At 35.1% G+C, this 18,455-nt stretch overlaps 1 protein-coding gene across 10 annotated transcripts in view; it reads right to left on the bottom strand.

The window, feature by feature from the left end:
• The window catches only part of LOC112567781 (AMP deaminase 2-like), a 37,202-nt gene that overhangs the window by 7,691 nt on the left and 11,056 nt on the right, over positions 1-18,455 (bottom strand). For 4 of the 10 annotated variants that reach the window (XM_025244606.1, XM_025244607.1, XM_025244602.1 and 1 more), the window contains 12 exons: positions 16,790-16,837; positions 15,523-15,679; positions 15,167-15,350; positions 11,082-11,105; positions 7,080-7,299; positions 5,808-5,937; positions 4,729-4,863; positions 4,171-4,248; positions 2,328-2,459; positions 1,296-1,459; positions 825-951; positions 206-369 (listed from right to left, as the gene is read on the bottom strand). In XM_025244606.1, the coding sequence (XP_025100391.1) occupies positions 206-369; positions 825-951; positions 1,296-1,459; positions 2,328-2,459; positions 4,171-4,248; positions 4,729-4,863; positions 5,808-5,937; positions 7,080-7,299; positions 11,082-11,105; positions 15,167-15,350; positions 15,523-15,679; positions 16,790-16,837 (1,563 nt within the window). Of the gene's footprint in view, positions 1-205; positions 370-824; positions 952-1,295; positions 1,460-2,327; positions 2,460-4,170; positions 4,249-4,728; positions 4,864-5,807; positions 5,938-7,079; positions 7,300-11,081; positions 11,106-14,639; positions 14,643-15,166; positions 15,351-15,522; positions 15,680-16,789; positions 16,838-18,455 lie in introns of all 10 variants that reach the window. The other 6 variants (XM_025244608.1, XM_025244611.1, XM_025244612.1 and 3 more) reach the window with 4 other exon arrangements.

An 18,455-nucleotide genomic window follows, 5' to 3' on the forward strand; every position in this document is an offset into this window, starting at 1 on the left:
ACTGCATAATTTTGATCATGCTTGAACTCACTAATGTTAATGAAAGCAAGCCAATTGACAGTTTGGATCTTCTTATCCACTTCTAACAGATAAAATATAGTTAATCTTATGCAGATGAGGGAGAGTTCTCCTCCAATCAGTCATGTGTTTTGTACTGACATTCTTATCACCTAAACCAACAGTCTTTATTCTATCTGAAACTTACTTTCGGAAGGTGTTGAGGACAACCATATTAGCATAGGTGTAGTACAGATAATAGTTGTATGGTGGGTTTTCCTCTGATGTCCAGTCTCCTGGAAGGGCTAATTCTGAGTCAAAAACAATGGTTTCTGGCTTAGATTCATCATCCACAGAATCAAACCCAGTGACCTAAGAAACAAGAGAACAGACAGACAGTAACTTAAAAAAACATTCAGAGTGAACTTACAAAAATTACTTTTGCAGTCAAAATAGTTAATCAGTTCTTTTCTCTACATAAATAAGCTCTTGGCATTACATCCAATAGCATTTAACTCTTCCTCTGCAGTGTCGTCTGATCATTCTAGTTATATCTTTTTGAACTGCTCTCAGCTGCAGTATAGCATCCAGATCTACTTTATCTTTGCCCACTCCTTACTAACCTATGATTTCTTTTTAAAGGATCCTGAAATCTGGCACTAGTCAATGACAGAATAAAATCTTAATAATAATAATTTTTAGGGGGTAAGAGGTCGGTAATGTGTGCCATTCACTAGTGCCTCTTAATGGAGGGGAGATAACAAGATGGTGTCTGTCACACAAATTGCATTGAAACCAGTAATGTTCAAGAAAATACCATCACTCACATGCTGCAGGAAGGCATGAAGTTCTGGATGACTTTTTGGATCATTGGTGACTTCAAACAAAGGCTCAAAAATGTTAAGCAATATGTCTTGGAAGCTATTCACCAGCTTGTTTGTTTTGAACACATCACTGAAATAAAGGCAAATATTCCAATAAGTATATATTTGGCATGCTAATATGTTTGTAATCAAAAGCGGGTATTTCAAGAAACCACAATTAAATATAACAGGAAAAAACTGCAAGGGAAAGAAATACTACTCTTAAAATGGAATTGAAAGAAAGGAAAAAAATTATAGCTTAAAGTCATTAATGGTATTCATGGTAAATGTTTATTAGCACTCTTGGACAAGAGAAAACTATATATCCTAGTTATAAACATGGAAGCATAAGTATAAAGAAGAGAAAAAAAGAACCTACTATATCCATTACACGTCTTTAAAGGTAACAAAGGATAAATGAAACATGCAACTCACTAAAGGCGTGGCATCTGGATCATCCAACGCACATTATCAGAGTAGACCTTGTGCTTGATGGCCCACTTAGCCAGTTTATCCCACTCATCTCTTGATTTGCCGTAGATTGACAGACGAAATTCAGCATTTTGGTACTTACTCTCCTCCAAATCTGAAAAGACCTCCTTCACAACAAGCAGCAGAAAATATAATTAGCTTTATGCATGATTTGGACAAAACAACATATTATAAGACAAAGAAATTGATCTTTTTTAGTTTTCTTTTTTATTGTCTTCTTTCTTTTCATGTCTTCTTATTGATGTGGTGTTTATATTTGCTCTTCTCTAAGAATATTGGGCATTGGCATACATTATTAACTCATTCCAGACACCAAAAAAATATTAATTTAATTACCCTGCATAAAACTATTTTCAAACAAATATATTTTTTGAAAAAAGATAACAAAAAGATAGACTGACAAAACAACAAATAACAAATGTAAGAAACAAGCAATCAACCTTTGCTACTTCTGTCTATCTCAAAAGTGAAGTTTTGTAAAACCAAAAGAAGCGAGATATGTCCAATGGGATTTGAGTCTTTTACACAGGCTTATGCAGACTTTATCACCTTCAAATAATCTATTCTTGCAGGCAGTAGCAGGTCACACACCAAGTGGAAATGAATGAAAATTGCTCACAGTAAAAGCCAACTACAATACTGCACATAATAGGTATCAGGCTCTGAAGGTTTGGTGCTTAATCTTTGAGATGCCAGCCATTGACACTTGTATGCAAAAAGAAGGGTGTTGATGGAAAGTTTTTTAATTTCTCGTTGAAGTCACTTTCTTTACGGTCTATAGTTCAGCTAGTATAATTATTTATTTTTTCAGGTCCATTTTACTTCGGTGGAAAAAAGTCTGCCACACACGTATGTACATGTCATGTAGGCCATCTATATATATATGAAAAAGAATGAGTTAACTGCACATCACTAAAAACTGTCCCCATCCAGTACTAATGAAATGAAGGATGCACATGTTCATAAGAAACATACCTTAAGGACATGGGCAAAGTACTTTCCATCAATGTAGTTATCAGTCTTGATGAAAATCTCTCTAAGGCGGCTCTCTCCAATAGGATTGTACTTTGCATTGAACTTGTCAAATCTGTGGAAGGTGTTCCTGTCCTGTAAAAGAAATGCAATGCTCTTTTCTACATGCATGTAAGTATAATAAATGTATGATCCATAATGTGTAAAATACAAACTAGACTTACTTCAAGAGGTAAACAAATATGATACTTTCAACTGGACTGCAGACACTTCCAAAACTGCCAAGGTTCTTTGACTTTACTGATTAGCTGATGATTCAGTCTGTGAAACTATGGACCTATTTTGATTTTGCTGACCTCACATATGGACTTGATTCAACATGTAACACATCAAGATGCCAAGATGCAGAATCTACTTTTCCTGGATCAACCATGCTTAACTTTGCTATCAGTCAGTCTTAACAATCATAACACAATAATTGAGGACAACCTCAATTATTGTGTTACTGTATTAGTGTTGAAACCAAGTTCCAAGAATGTTGCGACATTAATGGAGGACATTTAAATCCCCTGAGAGACTAAACAGGACCTGATCAGTCCCGTATACCCACTTTGACTAAGCACATAACTTCCCACTTATTTCCAATGTACTTACAATAAATAGATTATTAACACTATGTTCACTTAAACTTGAAGGTCCTCCCTCATCTTACAATTTTTTTGGATTTCTAAAACTTTTCCTCTCTCATATATATCAATGCACAAAAAGTAGGAAATTGGTAACTCTGTAAAAATTCTGCAAAATTGTAATTTTTAAGTCTGACAGACAAGACTACAAGGACAAAATCCCTGAAAATGTGTTATTGGTACCTCCTTCACACTATTTTCTAAATAGCAATTTCTTTTATTCAGTTGCAGCTGAACACAAATCCCATCTCATTTTTCCTGCAATAATAATGCTGGTAATAATTATTTCCTAGTACACAACAAAGATCAACTCAAAAAAAAAACAACCCTGTACTGGCATTTTTTAACTCTCTTAAAGCTATAAATTTAAATATTCACTAAAATCTGTAAGCTGGCATCAAAGGAGGAAAGATTCAAGTAACCTTTTTTAAAATAAATGGAAAATGCAGAGCATTCGTCTAGATAAAAAAATATTGTTACCATCAATGAAATCTTTAACAATGAACAAAAGTTTTCCATGCCACTCTAGACAGTGATTCAAAACATGCAGCCAAAACAAAACAGAAAACCTACTAAAACACCAAATCAAAAATAAAAAACAAACACGGGCAAAAAATACCACCAGCATACCGAAATCACCAAGAATAAGTAGACAAAGCATATTAACTGTTTATCTGAATTCAGTAATGTCTCAGACTTGTTGGTACCTTTGTAATAATTTTATATCATTTCAAAATAAAGTGATGTAACTAGATATTACTCAGAATTATCAATCAAATGTGTACAGGTTTGCTACATGATAAACAAGGTACTGCTTTCATGCAATCAAAATTTTTAAAAAGTAGGAAATGGTACAGCCTTTCTCCACTCACACATTCTTGTGTCTTTCAAAATCATTTACCAGACTGGCCTCTCTCTTCAACCTGCTCACCATCATACAGCCTTAGTTGCAAGCATGGCATAAAATTCAACCAACCAACCTCTAGAACCTGCCCTGACTGCGAAATATTTATAAAGAACAGTTCTTGAATAAATAATCAGGAAAAACATCAAGGTTCTCTTCACTATAAATAATAAATAAGGTGAACCAGTAATTCACCACCTTGGAGGGGTCAGGTATTGGGAGCATGGTGACAACAGTGTATCATCTTGTTACTCACTGCGTGGACGTCCAGCATGTCCACGTTGAGGTCATAAGTAGTCAGATTAATACTGTCAAAGACCTGTTGGGAGAAAACCTGGAGTGAATAAAGGGACACAACAAAAAGAAAGGTTAGCAACTGTCAACGACTCTCCTAAGTCTGCGGACAAAATCCTAGCTCTGTTCTCAAGAAGTTATGTTTAATCGTAGGATGACAATTGCCTGTAGCTACTACCTTCTCATGACACCCATCATCTAGCAGCATTCCTGCCACTGTCAAAGTCTTTTCTGAGGATGGCTGAATAACAATATGGAGGCAATGACTGCCGTGAAGGATGAAATGAAAGCAATTGTATATAAAAGACTTTTCAAATGGAAAAGATCAAATTTTAGTAAACAAATTAAAACAGATACTAATCAATAACAAAAACTGTGGCATTCAAAGGAAAAAAAATTACATCGCTTTTGACATACACAAGTTTAATTAAGTACAATGTTATAATGATCCTAGATTTTCTTTTTCTCTCACTTTCAAGAGCTTCTAGTAACACTTGTAACTTTGAAAGTATCCACTAACCTCACCAAGTGTCATCTCCTTGCCATCATTGTCACGACAGACAATGTCATCTTTGCAGTTTTTCATTGTTTTCTTGATGAAGCGCAGGAGATGTTTTTGATTCATACAGGAGGAAGCATGCACGTGAGTGTCAACCTTCATTACAAAACAAGCATCAATGATTTTACACAAGAGACAAAGCACCTGAGTTGTTTACCTTCATAACTTTGCAATCACTTTTATAAAAAAGCTCATAGGCATTAATCTAGGAGTACTGTTCAGTGTTGCTAAAATTGCCATGATAAAGCTTATGACATCCCACTTATTAATTAATCTTATGTTGTAATTTAATGTTGTTGTTGTTTTGATAGATCACAGATGTCTGTGAAAGGTAATAGATGACAGTTTTTTAATGTTGTCTGTCTCATGAACTATTTTTTTGTCCAGCCTTTGATGTCCATTTTCATGATGACATAAACAAATCATACTACATCCAACATTATTGCCTACCTTTTCATACTCACTATACAGCAAAGAAATAGTAAGTTCTATAATTAAATATTCATATTTTCTCTGTTAAAGGTTGAGAGGGCAGGTAAACCTTTGCTAAGGAATTTCCACTTTGGGCAGCTTTTTCTATGTAAATTTGCTTTTAATGAGATAGATGTCTTCTCCTGCATATTTAGACACATGCAAAAAACTTCTTTTTTACATTATTACTGGATAGCACCATCTAAACTACTACAAAAAACAGAAAACTACTGCTTGCTGCTCTGTGCAGATTCCTTCTCACCCCTCAATCCAGAATTCTGACAAAGAAATGCTGTCATACCTTTGCACTTGTTTGTGTTTCTGTGTCATGTTTGTGGTTTGCTTTGAATTTTTTCTACAACTTAATAGTTACAAAACTTTCTCAAACTTTAAATTTTGTATTGAAGCACGAAGCATGATTCCAGGTTGGGTCAAGCAAGAATTCTTGTTCTTTCACACACACAAGTGAATACAGAGTCCAATATGAGAATAATGAGAACAGAAAAAAAAGGGAAAAATGGGAACTGAAGAACTGCCTTAAGACAGGAGAATGGTAATGCAGGACAAACCTTGCGAATGTTATAGAAATCCCTGTGAGGCACCTCCTTTTGCTCTGCAGACTCCTTCAGTTCATTTAGCAGAACATGCAGTTGGAACTTAGATGACAGGTAGCTTAATCGTCGGAAGCTAAAGGATTTCCTGTAAAATACCATGCACACACACATAAATATATATGTGCACATAACAAAGCTTTATTGCTATGAGCTAACATAAGTACAAAGAAACTTAAAATAACAGATGTGTTGCATGATCTTGTAGCATGAGCTATGCTCTCTCTACCTTGGTGTTGTTTGTGAATCAAACTATAAATCCTTCCTGAAACCTTTCCCACAACACCAGCAAAAGAAAGAAGCAGAAACATACACAGAGAGATCAGAAGAAAAAGAGCAAAATAAAACATTTTAATACACCACACTTAATCTTGTGTACACCAGTGATATGCTGGCTACAGAGATGAAGATTTAAAAATAAAAACAAGGCCTCTGAGGCATGAGATCAATTATACATTTGAATCCCTTACAAAGAAAATATTGATGATGTTCAGCATACATTATCTTCACCATCAATACAGCAGAATCCTGTTATCTAAAGGTACAACAATCCAGAAATGTTAATATACAGAATATACAGTGTCAGCCCTGTTTCCATTATTCCTATAATTTCTAGCTCCTGACATTTTGTTTTACCTGCTTTCCCTAAGCAACCCTTGGATACTTTGCAACACAAGTATCTACCAATGATATCATTATAATATAAAATAAACAATTTCCTTAAAACTTGGCACCATATACGATTAGTCACGGAGGGAAGAGAAGAGGAATAGAATGAGAGGACAGAAAATTCTACCTGCATGGCAATGAAGTATTTTCAAAACAATCGACATCATCAGATCACAAGAACTGTCTTACAAGATAGAATTCTTATATATATATATAATTATGTGTGTGTGCAATTTTCAACACTGTATTACTTCTACCCTTTGTAAATGGTCTTTATGCCACTCTGAACATCTGGCACCATAGAATATTCCATATTTCATTAAGAATGCTGTTTACATTTTACACCAACACTTTATCTCATTATCTCATTCAACTTGGTGCCAAAATTCAAATTTTCTCATAAATTTCTGGGACCCATGTACTACAGCAAGGATTAGTGGCTCAAACCAGCAGGGAAGATTATTTTTTGAAAATGCATTTCAAAGCAAGAAATCAAAAGGAAAAGTTTGGTTAACAAGGTGTGGCTGTACTGTGCAATTAACCCCAGTAGCCGAGACTCACAGTGGTCCATCAGCAATGAAGGTGTAGAGCAGGTTCTGGTCCTTGAGGAAGGTCTTCAGGTCAGGGTACACCCACTCTAGCTGTGTGCCACTGTCAGCGTCCGCCTGAGTGCGATACACATGCATCACTCCCTCCTCCATTCGTAGAACACACCCCACTGACTCCTGATATTCACAGCTGAATGGGTCTCCACTTCTGGGTGGGGGGTGGATTGGGTGTTCTGTCAGGTGGATTGGTCAAATATTCATCAGCCACTAATTTCTTGTGCACAAATGGTATTATAAGCAACAAAATCTGGTTTATCAATACAACATATATGTTGAAAATAGTTACTCAATTCATTATCTAGAGAGGGAACAAAAATATAATATGTTTCCTTTATGGAACCAGTACATGCAAGGTATAATTTAACATGTCCCCAGCCTCAGTGCTGCTAAGCAAGCCAATCTTTTTTTCCCTCCTAACCTCTTAACAGATTACTAGAATTAGCTTGCTTTTACACGAAAATGTAAAAAGTCATTACCATAATTGTTATAACAGCAATTCTTTCCACAGTCAAACAAGTATATTGTCATGTTATGCACAAATACACATTGCATTTATCAATCCCATTCAGTCCCATCAGGCAGACATTAAGTAGGAAAGAAATTAAGCTTTACAGAAGGCAAAACAATATAAAATAATGTTTGTTTTACAGTTAAACTGTATAATTCTTTTCTGCTTTGATAAATTATGACCAAACCAACACATGCATGTACTAGCGACTACACTCTACAAAACCTCCTACAGCAAAAGCAAGATATGAAGACCTATTGTATTTTTTTTCAATCACAACAATATTCTTTATGAATTTTTTTGTCCTGTGTGTGTGCGCAATTATGTTTGCATCGGTTTAAGTAAACAGTAGTATGTTCTGATAGAAAAAAAGGCAAATCTTTGTAAATATTTAAACAGGGTTCATGAACAAAGTCATCTTTTCACTTATGACCAACTATTGGGTTTTTATTGGTAACAGATCACAGAATGACAAACATCAAGCTCTGCAATGAAATAACACCTGCATACCACTTAGCCTAAGGTATTGCTACTTAAGTGTCAAATCTATCACCAGAAAATTTACAATGTTCCTCAAATAAGCCCTCTGCTTGAGCAGCAATGCACTGTAAAACTCCATTATTCTGCTTGAACACTGTAAGAACTTCACTCACAATCTCCCTTTTATATTTTTAAATCTATCAAAGGAAAAAAATCAAAATCAGGAAACACAAACAAAAGCTAGGCTCAGCTTAAAGAATCAGTTTGGAAATAACATGAAAAGAAGTGGTAAAGGGTCAATCTTCTAAATATAATAAAAAACACAATAAACACGAAAATGCCAAAGCAGGTTTTAATTATGAATATAATGAAGCGAAGCTAATTGTTTTATTCCTTACAAACACATGACTTCTGATTTAGAAAATCATGTAGTCCACTGAAAAAAAGGCATCAGTTCACTCACTGCACACCCAACTAAAACTTCTTCAAGTAGGATGATATACAAAGTAGGTTAAAACAACTGTACACTACTCCACATATCCACATGTTCTCAATGACATAATGTTTATTCGGGAATAAGAGAGAGTGAGCGCAAGGGAAAAAAGGGAAGAGATTTTCAGTTTGCCCTAAGCACTCTCTTTTGTTGCCCTTTTCAAATATGAATACCCTCACATTACATCCAGGGCCACTGAAAACCAGCACGGACCCTGGAGCAGACGACCTTTTCAGGCCCCTTGCATTAATCATGAGTTGTAATTGTTTATTATTTTTCCAGTATATAACAATAGAACTGTGCAAGAGGTCACTGAGGGGAAATGATATAAAAAAGATCAAACTATTTGAGCCTTTCGACAGGAAAATATCACCAGTGGACGAGAAGGACTTGATAGATTAAAGAAACTAAGATTAAAGACAATACAAGGTTTATATCCTTCACCAAGATATCCAGCCAAGAAGGGCCATTAGAGCTGAAAAAAATGTTGGAGACTCTGGGGATTTTATTTTTAAACATTCTATATCCACTAATATTTTTCAATTGTAAACCACAAAAACTCAAACATATGAACTTTTAAAGCTTATTTCATAAAATATTCTTTTTTTTTACTGCTCATTCTTAGTTGGTCTTAAATCAACAGTTGTTCTTTTTTTGTCTCTTGATAATGCTGTGTAATGGTCACAGGTTAAGGGAGGGCTTATTCAAGTATTAACTTGCTCTCCTACTGAGGGCAATGTCAGTGATCTCTTGTTATAATTCTGCTACTGTCATGGAGTCATACTAAAATTAGCAATGAAGCTCTTGTTTGAAGCAGTAAAACTGTCATCTATGCTCTTCCAGCTGTGTCTCTATTAACTAGGCCACTTAGCGTCTCTACAGCTGAACAACACTTCCCTCTAACCTGACTGCAATCTTCGGAAGTAGGTTACCTCTTAGTAAGCATATTCCTTCAAAACTTTCTGTTGGTTTTAAAGTCTTACAGCATGACCACTAGTCTCCTCAGAAAAAAAACTGATGTCCTTCGACAGACCTTCAGCACTTTTGTGGTAACAGTGAAACACAAAAAGAATTTCATGGCATTTTAGTTGTTGGTGTGCCATTTAGTGCAATTTTGTGATGGAATCTTAGGGAATATTAATGCTTGCAATAGTGCTGATAATTAAAAATACAGCTTAAAACTCTCTTCAGAGACGAATATGTTTTGCTGCCATGCTTTAAAAGAAAATTGGGAAAATGCGTAATATTCCAAAAGGAAGCTCTGATACTCCGTTCAATTTTTAACAATTAGCAGAGAAAATGCTGACCAAAGTAGCTCAACATAAATCCTTGCCTACACTGATGTTTACCTTATGTCTCTGAGCTGCTTCTCTGTGTGTGTGTGTGTTTTTGTTTTTAGTGCAAGCATGTACGTGTGTTTTGTGTGCAAACTGATTAACACCATTAGCTTTTGATGCTTACAGAAGCAATCATGACAAAATAGCAGCATAAAAACACTAAAGCAATCGGTGTATATACCCACTTGAATTTAAAAGGTAAACTTTGTCACCAACAAAACAGGTATTAGGGACTTCTAAGTCTTTTGCAGCTTAGCATTATAATTCCTTTCCTTTATGAACCTGTGATCTGTTTAGATAATATCTAATACAACATGCAAATTAACAATAATATAAATATAAATGCATTAAAAGTAAAAGTAAAAAGAAACATGTTAAATACTGGCAAATAATCTCAGGAAAAGGGACTCATTTCAAGGAAACAGAAGTGCCTCAATTTTTAAATGCCTTTACTTTATTACTGACATGGGAAACCTTTGCAAACAAACCCCCTTCTTTTTTAACCTTCATTGCATCCTACCATCTAAGATGTGTTTTGGTCTTGAAAGCCTAGAGCTATTGTATATTAGGCACTGCTACCTCAGTCTTGTTGCCACCCAACACCTCTGTCTCGTTTGGCTTGTCAACTTTCATGTCTGGATAGTGTTCAGTAAAGTCACATCTAGTCTCTCCATGATTTTGCATGGGGGCAATTTAGCAGAGGATGATAGTTTAACCTCTAAAGGATCTAAAAATAAGGCAGTCATTAAGCAAATATCTACACTGGATGGCAAATGCTTAATGCATATAATAAGGCATATAATGGATGGCAAATGTTTAAATGGAGTGAGACACTAGCTTCTCAAAATGCTGCTTTAGTCCCATTAATCTTTAAATACATGTACAACCAAACTGGTAAAGGTGATTACCTACTTAAAGCTGATCAAAAGACATCAAGACAGATAAAGAAAACTTTGCTTATGTTCAAAATGAAGTTCTGACAACATGCATCAACACCCAAATGACAAAGAAGACCAGCAGTAAAGACCTGCTTAAATGCCTACTTTTTAAAAGGTAACAAAATGAACTGAACAGTAAAGTCTTGAACTCAGTAAACTGTAACTGCAACTCATGAAGAAATCTCTTCGCATGGCTTACTTGGTGTACATGCAAGGAGTAGATCTTAATGCAAGGGGAAAAAAAAGAAGATAAAAATGCAAAGTAAGCTGAAAAATGACTACTATAAAAATAAGTGTAACTAATGGAGATGTTAGTGGTTGGAATTCTTAAGGACAATCAAAAGTCAGTAAACAAATCACACACAATCTCACGACTCCACAACAAAGTGTCAATGTTCTAGTTTAAAGGTGGAGTGGGGAGAGGAAAGAAAGCACTATTACCAACTGTATCAGTAACAGGCAATAGGATTGTCATCTGGAAATATTGCAACAAATACTGTAGTACTGTTGGAAAGGTAGGAATCACTGGAAAAAAGCACTACACTCACATCTAAAAGGTTATGCAGAAAGCATTTTAATGAACTTGACTGTCTATTAAAAGTACCACTTCTCTAACAGCTCATATATCAATCTTGATACTTATTGTGAAGGCTAGATAGTATGTACTCCAAATCAAACTAATGTAACTGGTTTTTAATGGACACTTTTCATGGAAACATTCGTGCTAACAACCAAGTGTATGCATATGTGCACACGCAAAAACACATACGTGGGGTGGGGAGGGGGGAAAGAGAGAGAAGGGAGAACAAATAAAGAAGACTCTACCAATAATACTGGAAAAACCTACAAACTGGAAGAGCATGTAATTACACTTATGAGTACTTCACAAGTTTGTTCTTGCTGAATTTCTAGTTCTGGTGTACCTCTTCACTTAAAAACAAAATAAAAATATGCTGAGAAAAGAACTAAGGGTAAGACACTGATAGAAAGAAAGGAATAACAAATGGACTGACAACAAATCAAAGAGAACAAAGGGACATGAAAGCGAACAGCCATGAGTGTGCATGCATGCATTGCATTGTCAAGCAGGTTCAAGTACTGACAAATATCCACTTTTATATACACTTGTACAGTCATGTGTTTTGCTATAAAGCATAATTTGTTGTGACCTATCAAATCTTCATAGTCTAAACAGCTGCTGTGAGTCTCAAACAAAAACACTTCTCTTTTCTAGCACATCTTGGGAGACATTTTATGCCAAATCAGCAACTAATGCCCAATCATGATAAGGGAGATGGTATTTTAGGAAAAACTTAAGCCCATGACTTCCAACCCTGTTCTTCCAAGTAAATGCCATAGCATCTGCCTCTTTCAATTCCCATTATAAAACTCACTAGTAAATAAAATGTGAACAGGTCACAGATCATGACTCTGTTACAAAGTCATCACAATTGAAATATATTTTGAACTTTGTTTTAGTGCTGGCATTCAGCTTTCTTTAGTCCTGCAACTAGATCTCTCCTATTTATCAGTCTTTGTTTATGGATGTGTATATATAAGTGGGCCCAAATGGCTGATGTTGATTGATAATGGTTGGGAAAAGATAAATAAAAATTTAATAGACTTTGTATATAAAAAAGAACATGTCAATGACAGCTTTAGTTTCTGATGGATAACAGTTTTAATTAAAAAATGATGTTTTCAATGCATTGGGAGACTTCCCTTCTAAATAGTCAATTCTCACATTTCAGAAACATAGGAACAATCAATCAAATGCAATCTTGGAAATGAATGATTTATGTTTCAGAGTATTCCAAGCCACGCAATTTTAAGTCAAGCAAAATTCCAGTTACGACTGAAAAAGCCCATGATAAAAATATGGCAAATTTAGTATCCTACAATGGCAGCATATGTGATGTTAATTTATGTTGATTAATAAACTGCCCTTCAACAATTATGTGCAGCAATGACCTATTGATTTCTTCTGAAAGCAGGTTAGGTATCAATTACTAGATGAAGGTAAATATGCATTACAAACATATTTTAAACTTGTAAATAAATCAAAATGACACACATTTCCTCAGAACCTTTCATAGCAGTGTCTACTGACAGCAGTGTCATATATATTCTTTTGCTAACACATGTTCTATCCAACCAAAGCAAATTAGATTAAAGCAAAATGCTGTGTCCAACTAATCTGCTCAAAACCCCTGTCAGCAGTCTGAGAAGTCTCTGATAATTGGAGGGGGATTGGTGTTTTACTCCAAGCCAGTAACTAAGGCTATATCATGGCAAGGCAGCCAACCCTGTAAACAGATGCCACATACAAAGAAAGAGCAGTGTGCCCGAGACGAGAGCTGAACCCGGGACAGCCAACCTTCACTGTATTGGTGGTAGGCGCTAACCATTGTGATAACGGGGATTAACTTGGATGGGAACCATGAACCTTATTACATTTACAGCATGACAAATTTTTATGAAGACCTGAAAACAAACATAACTATTAATGTGTGAACTGCCATTTAAGCAGGCAATGAGTTCTAAATTCCCAGAAATATTCCATGTGGAGAAAGGTCACTTTACAAAAGATTAGACTGTAAACTGGGTACAAAGCTTGCTTGGGATTTTTTTTATGCAACCAAGAAAACCAAATATAGTATGCGAAATCAAACTTTGATAGGCTGAAACCACAAACTCTCTGTGACACAAAAATGACAAGCATACCCTTCTGTCCAGCAGCAAAATCTATGAGAATAACATTTTATGAACTTTTTCAAATTAAATTTGAAGTTAACAAAAGCTGAAGCCTGACCAACCAAGAAAAACAATCATTACATGTAGCTACAATGCATATTTACATTTTACGTCACTTCTATAAGAATGATAAAAAGCCAGGAACTTATATCTTTATAAAAAGTCTTAAAATCAGCTGTAATTTTTTTTAATTAAATGCTGCTGGTTATATTTTATTGTGTTCTTCTACTAGGTATGCCAGTTATCTGGGTCACAATGGGGTTGTAGAGAGGAGAAAAGAAATATTGCACACTATTTGCACTGCACACGAGAGTATACCTCGAAGATCAACATATAAAAATTTTCCAGTACCCTCTGTAGGAAAAAAAAATGTTAGAAAATGATCAACAAAAAAGATAATTTTAAAATAAAATATATACAATGAAAGCATAAAAAGTTATGTTAAGTTCAAAACTTCATGTAGGGACAGTAGATTTTAAAGATATGTTTGGTTGATAAAGCAGTCAAGGACCCACCTTAGCAAAAAAATTTTCTAAAAGACTGGATGAAGCTCTTTAAAAGATTCTAATCCCCAAAACTTGTGACTATTCATGAGACCTGTGCAAATACCTGTCAAATACCCATGCAGAGTCAAATATGTCTGCTACAAATAATGAACACACACTGTCCACTTGTCTTTAGTGTTAAGCAATGCCACAACTGACTTTTTTGTTTTTAATCTATTCCTGGGCATGTTAGTGAAGGCCTGTCTCTTAAGAACAGAAACGATTATTTGCTCAGATTGGGCACATTTGTAAAAAATAAAAATAAGAATTCAATCACTTGGAACAATATGCACTATTGGGATTTTAACTGTATGTGCCAAATAAATATACCAAGAGAATCATATGTTTATATAAGAGTCCACTTATAAACCTGGTATTACTTTTGAAAGGAACCACCTATATTTCATGAACAAGCTGAACTATTACTATATGAACTATTTTGTATTTGTCATCTCGACCCTCTTCAAACCTGTGTTCAAACAACGGTGTAACAGGCTGCAAAAGCTTTATAAAATTCTCTCAATCCCTTAGATAACCTCAGATGTAATGAGCTTTTATTCTGTGCATGTACAATAAAGTCTACTGAAGCTGTTCTTAAACCTTTCCAAGTTATGCTACCTTAGAACTTCCATTTGTATATCATCAGTAAAAGCAGTTTTTAAAAATCAGCAGCTAACCAGTACAAATGATACAAGAAAAATAACATGATAAAAGCAGAAGACATGCTGAACAGGTTGCACTTTATAAACATAAAAATATACTAAATATGCTAATCTTTGACCGTATACCCAAACAGACATAAATAACAGGTAGACAATGAGATAAGCAAGCCAAAGACAATTACACAGCAGTAAACAGTTATGTCTGATTGCAAGAGTAAAATTATTTTTAAAATTAAAATAAATGCAGTCTGCTAAACCAAATCTGTTAACATTTACACAGTGACAGATGATATCCATGATCAAAGAATTCTTACACTACCAACCTTCCAAACTTGTCTTGGAAAAGATTTCTTGCACACCCCAAAAGTCCTCCTGGTCCTCAAGGCTCTGAAGGAAGCGGGCAGTGACCACTGGGAAGGCTTGATGTGACAGCAGCATGTACTTTTCACGAATCAACAGCATCTCCACCAGAATCTTGGATGCTTGTTCAAGTTCCTTCAGTGGCACCTACATACAAGGAAGAAGTTAATGATTCAATGATTCTGAAATTTCATGCCATTAATTGAGCCAATCTTTCCCTGTATTACTGATCGGTTGATTGAGTTTTACAACTTGCCAGCAATTAACCCAATATCACAGCAAGAGAAAGAAAAGTGGATGAATCCATCACCACCCTTACCCCGCTGGTGTCTTCTCCGGACACAGATACCCTTTGGAAAGTTGGCACAGCATCATATCCTTCTTCCAGCTGCTCCACTACATCAAGCGGAATGACACTGTCAACTTTCATGATTTGGGTTATCACTTTGGATGGTGACACAGGAACTACAGAATTACTGACAGAGAGATCAACAAGACATCACTAATCAACTTCTGAGACATCATCATGCCACCTAGTTTCTACTAAACTGCTAAGAATGCCGAAAAGCAGACTATGCCGCTTTCAAACAGACTGCTGAAAAAGGTTTTCATATATATCATTTTGATGCACCAATTTTTGGATTTGGATATCATCTTACAGCACAATCAAAGTTCACATCTTCCTTGTATGATATATATTAAGTGCTAATTGGTTATGCTATAAGGCACTAACACTCACTAGTTCAGAATCTAAATAAGAGAATTTTGTTCATTTGAAAGGCTAAAATTTTATTACTTAATGGCAGTGGAACAAGTAACAAATAAAATTTGTAAAAGCATTGTACTGTTTACAGTTAATGTTGTACTTAGGACACTTCCCACAGTATGGTGTAAATGACACTTTCAATTAACAAAGTCTAAATGAATGTAACTGAGGAAAAGTAAATGGAAAATTTCAACATGCCCTTTCAAGAAAAACATCTTACTATTATGTTTATATAGAAAAAAATAAGGCAGCTGAGTGCTGCAATACTATTTTAACTTAAGATTTAAAACTACACTACACCGAACATAAACACTCATCAACGATGCCTGTTACTATATATTAAAATCATTTGCTAGTATGAACACTACAGATATGACATGGTAACATATGTTCCTATAACATAATCATTGTATTAATGATTGATAAAATGTGACCAGATACCCTATGCCCATCTGCAAGTGAATTTATATGTGAAGAAACAAATATGCACATCTTTCAATTTAACAATTTGTCAACCACAACAAACTTTAGTCAATGATATACACTTCTATTTTCTATGCATAGGAAAAAAACAGAACACCATGAATAAAGTTGGTTAATAAAAATGAGCACCGAAGCTCACAAAAAAAAGTAAATAAATAAAAAATGCTATGACAAAGGCAAGCAACAAGATTAAAAAAAAAGATTAATGGAAAGAAAACTTAGCTGCTTTGAAAGGCACATGCCAGATTAATGTTTCAATAAATATCTGCCAACTTAAAGGAAGATACTAATTTCCATTTGGGAAAGGGGGGTAAGGGAGGGTAGGGAAAAAAATCACCGGTGGCAGTGGGTGCCAGCAGTAGCCGAGTGGTCTGTATCCACAACCCTGAAAGTGAATTGAAGAATTATGTACACTTGATTTATGCCCATGAGCACTTTACAAGACCATTAATTTCCTGCTTTTCTACATTTCATGATGTGAATAACATTTGGAAGCTGGAATGGGTGCTTGAACTTCAATGTAGCTGTGACTACATTATAATAAAACTTTAACAATGCTGTCTTGACATTGAAATGTCAGGTTAAGCTGAAAGGTGAACAAATTACAGCAATAATCTAAATATTAAATACCAACACCAGACTCCAAGAACCTAACATATGAAGCAGGACAATGGATGAGACAAAAAGTCCCATGTCACTGTTAGTTCTTTGGTTTTTTTTATTTTGCCAGAATAGGCAAAACTTGATAACATCTTATTCATGCTGTATGGTTCTGGCAGTCACGTTGCACTTTAGTCTTAGCTTCAGGCATTGTCCTGGTTCATATGCCAGGATGGAGGAACTATTTAAAAAATACCCAGACGCCTATGATGATGATAAAAGTACAAAAGACAAACACACAGATTACAGAAAGGAATACATGAAAGGAAGTCAGTGTACTAAATTATCCATAGTTGCTTAGCACTAAAGATGCCTTTAAGATATGGTTATAATGCAAATAAAAAAGCATATTTTGTATGAGGATTAAAGTTTGATGCAGATCAAAATGCATCTACTACATCTGATTAATAAACGTTTCCAGGAAAGAAGCAATAAATGAATGCACATAAATAAGACAACACATGAGTTGCCATCACAAAACTAAAAATGCCCAATTCCCTCTGTTCACATACAAGCCAATTAGTTGTGACAATGAGGCCAAATTAGAAAAAGGAGAGAGAGAGATAAAACAATAGGCTGAAGCAATTCAATACTAAAGCAAAGCAGACATACAATATGATCGTGAAACATACATGCAGTAACAATGAAGCAGGACAACAAGGGATGATCCCAGAAATTCAGGAGATGGCATGTTAACAAAATTCCCCTCTCAAATAGAACAAAAATGACCTATGACCACACAATGCATTCTTGTTTCTGCTTTCTTAAAATATATTATTCCTGCAAAATAAGTCTGTTATGGACGAGTTTTAATGGTTGCCTAGAAATAACACACATCCTTTATTTGGTGTTTTACTGGCAAAAAATCATTGATAATAATCTAAGACTGACTGCAAAGTAATGAACAGTTCCTGGCCAATACTGCCCTTTCAGCAAAAACCAAGCCTAATACTACTATGAAATAATGAAATGACTGATTTCGTTTAATTTGTCGCAGCAACTAAAAGCTGGATGCTGCTAAAACTGCAGGTCATGGTACATGGCTGGAAAGAAGCACAAACAAGCACTGAAGCCTGCTGAAACAGAAGTTATTTTTACCGAGGATCAATAGACAGAAATAACCCACACAGCTCACCACTGTTGGAGTGAATAGGCTTGAGCGTACAGTCCTTTCTAATGATAAGAATCGTCTAATTATTCCTTTTCGAATAACATTATCAGAATTTTTATTTGGAAGAGTTTGATGACAAATGCTGCAAAAAACTGGAACATCAAAGATTTGAGGGCAGTATGGTTGTATCTATGTTCTGTGGCTGAAATGTATAGTACTTAAAATGAATCCT

This window comes from Pomacea canaliculata, linkage group LG7, assembly GCF_003073045.1.
Source record: "Pomacea canaliculata isolate SZHN2017 linkage group LG7, ASM307304v1, whole genome shotgun sequence".
NCBI classification, from domain to species: Eukaryota; Metazoa; Mollusca; class Gastropoda; order Architaenioglossa; family Ampullariidae; genus Pomacea; species Pomacea canaliculata.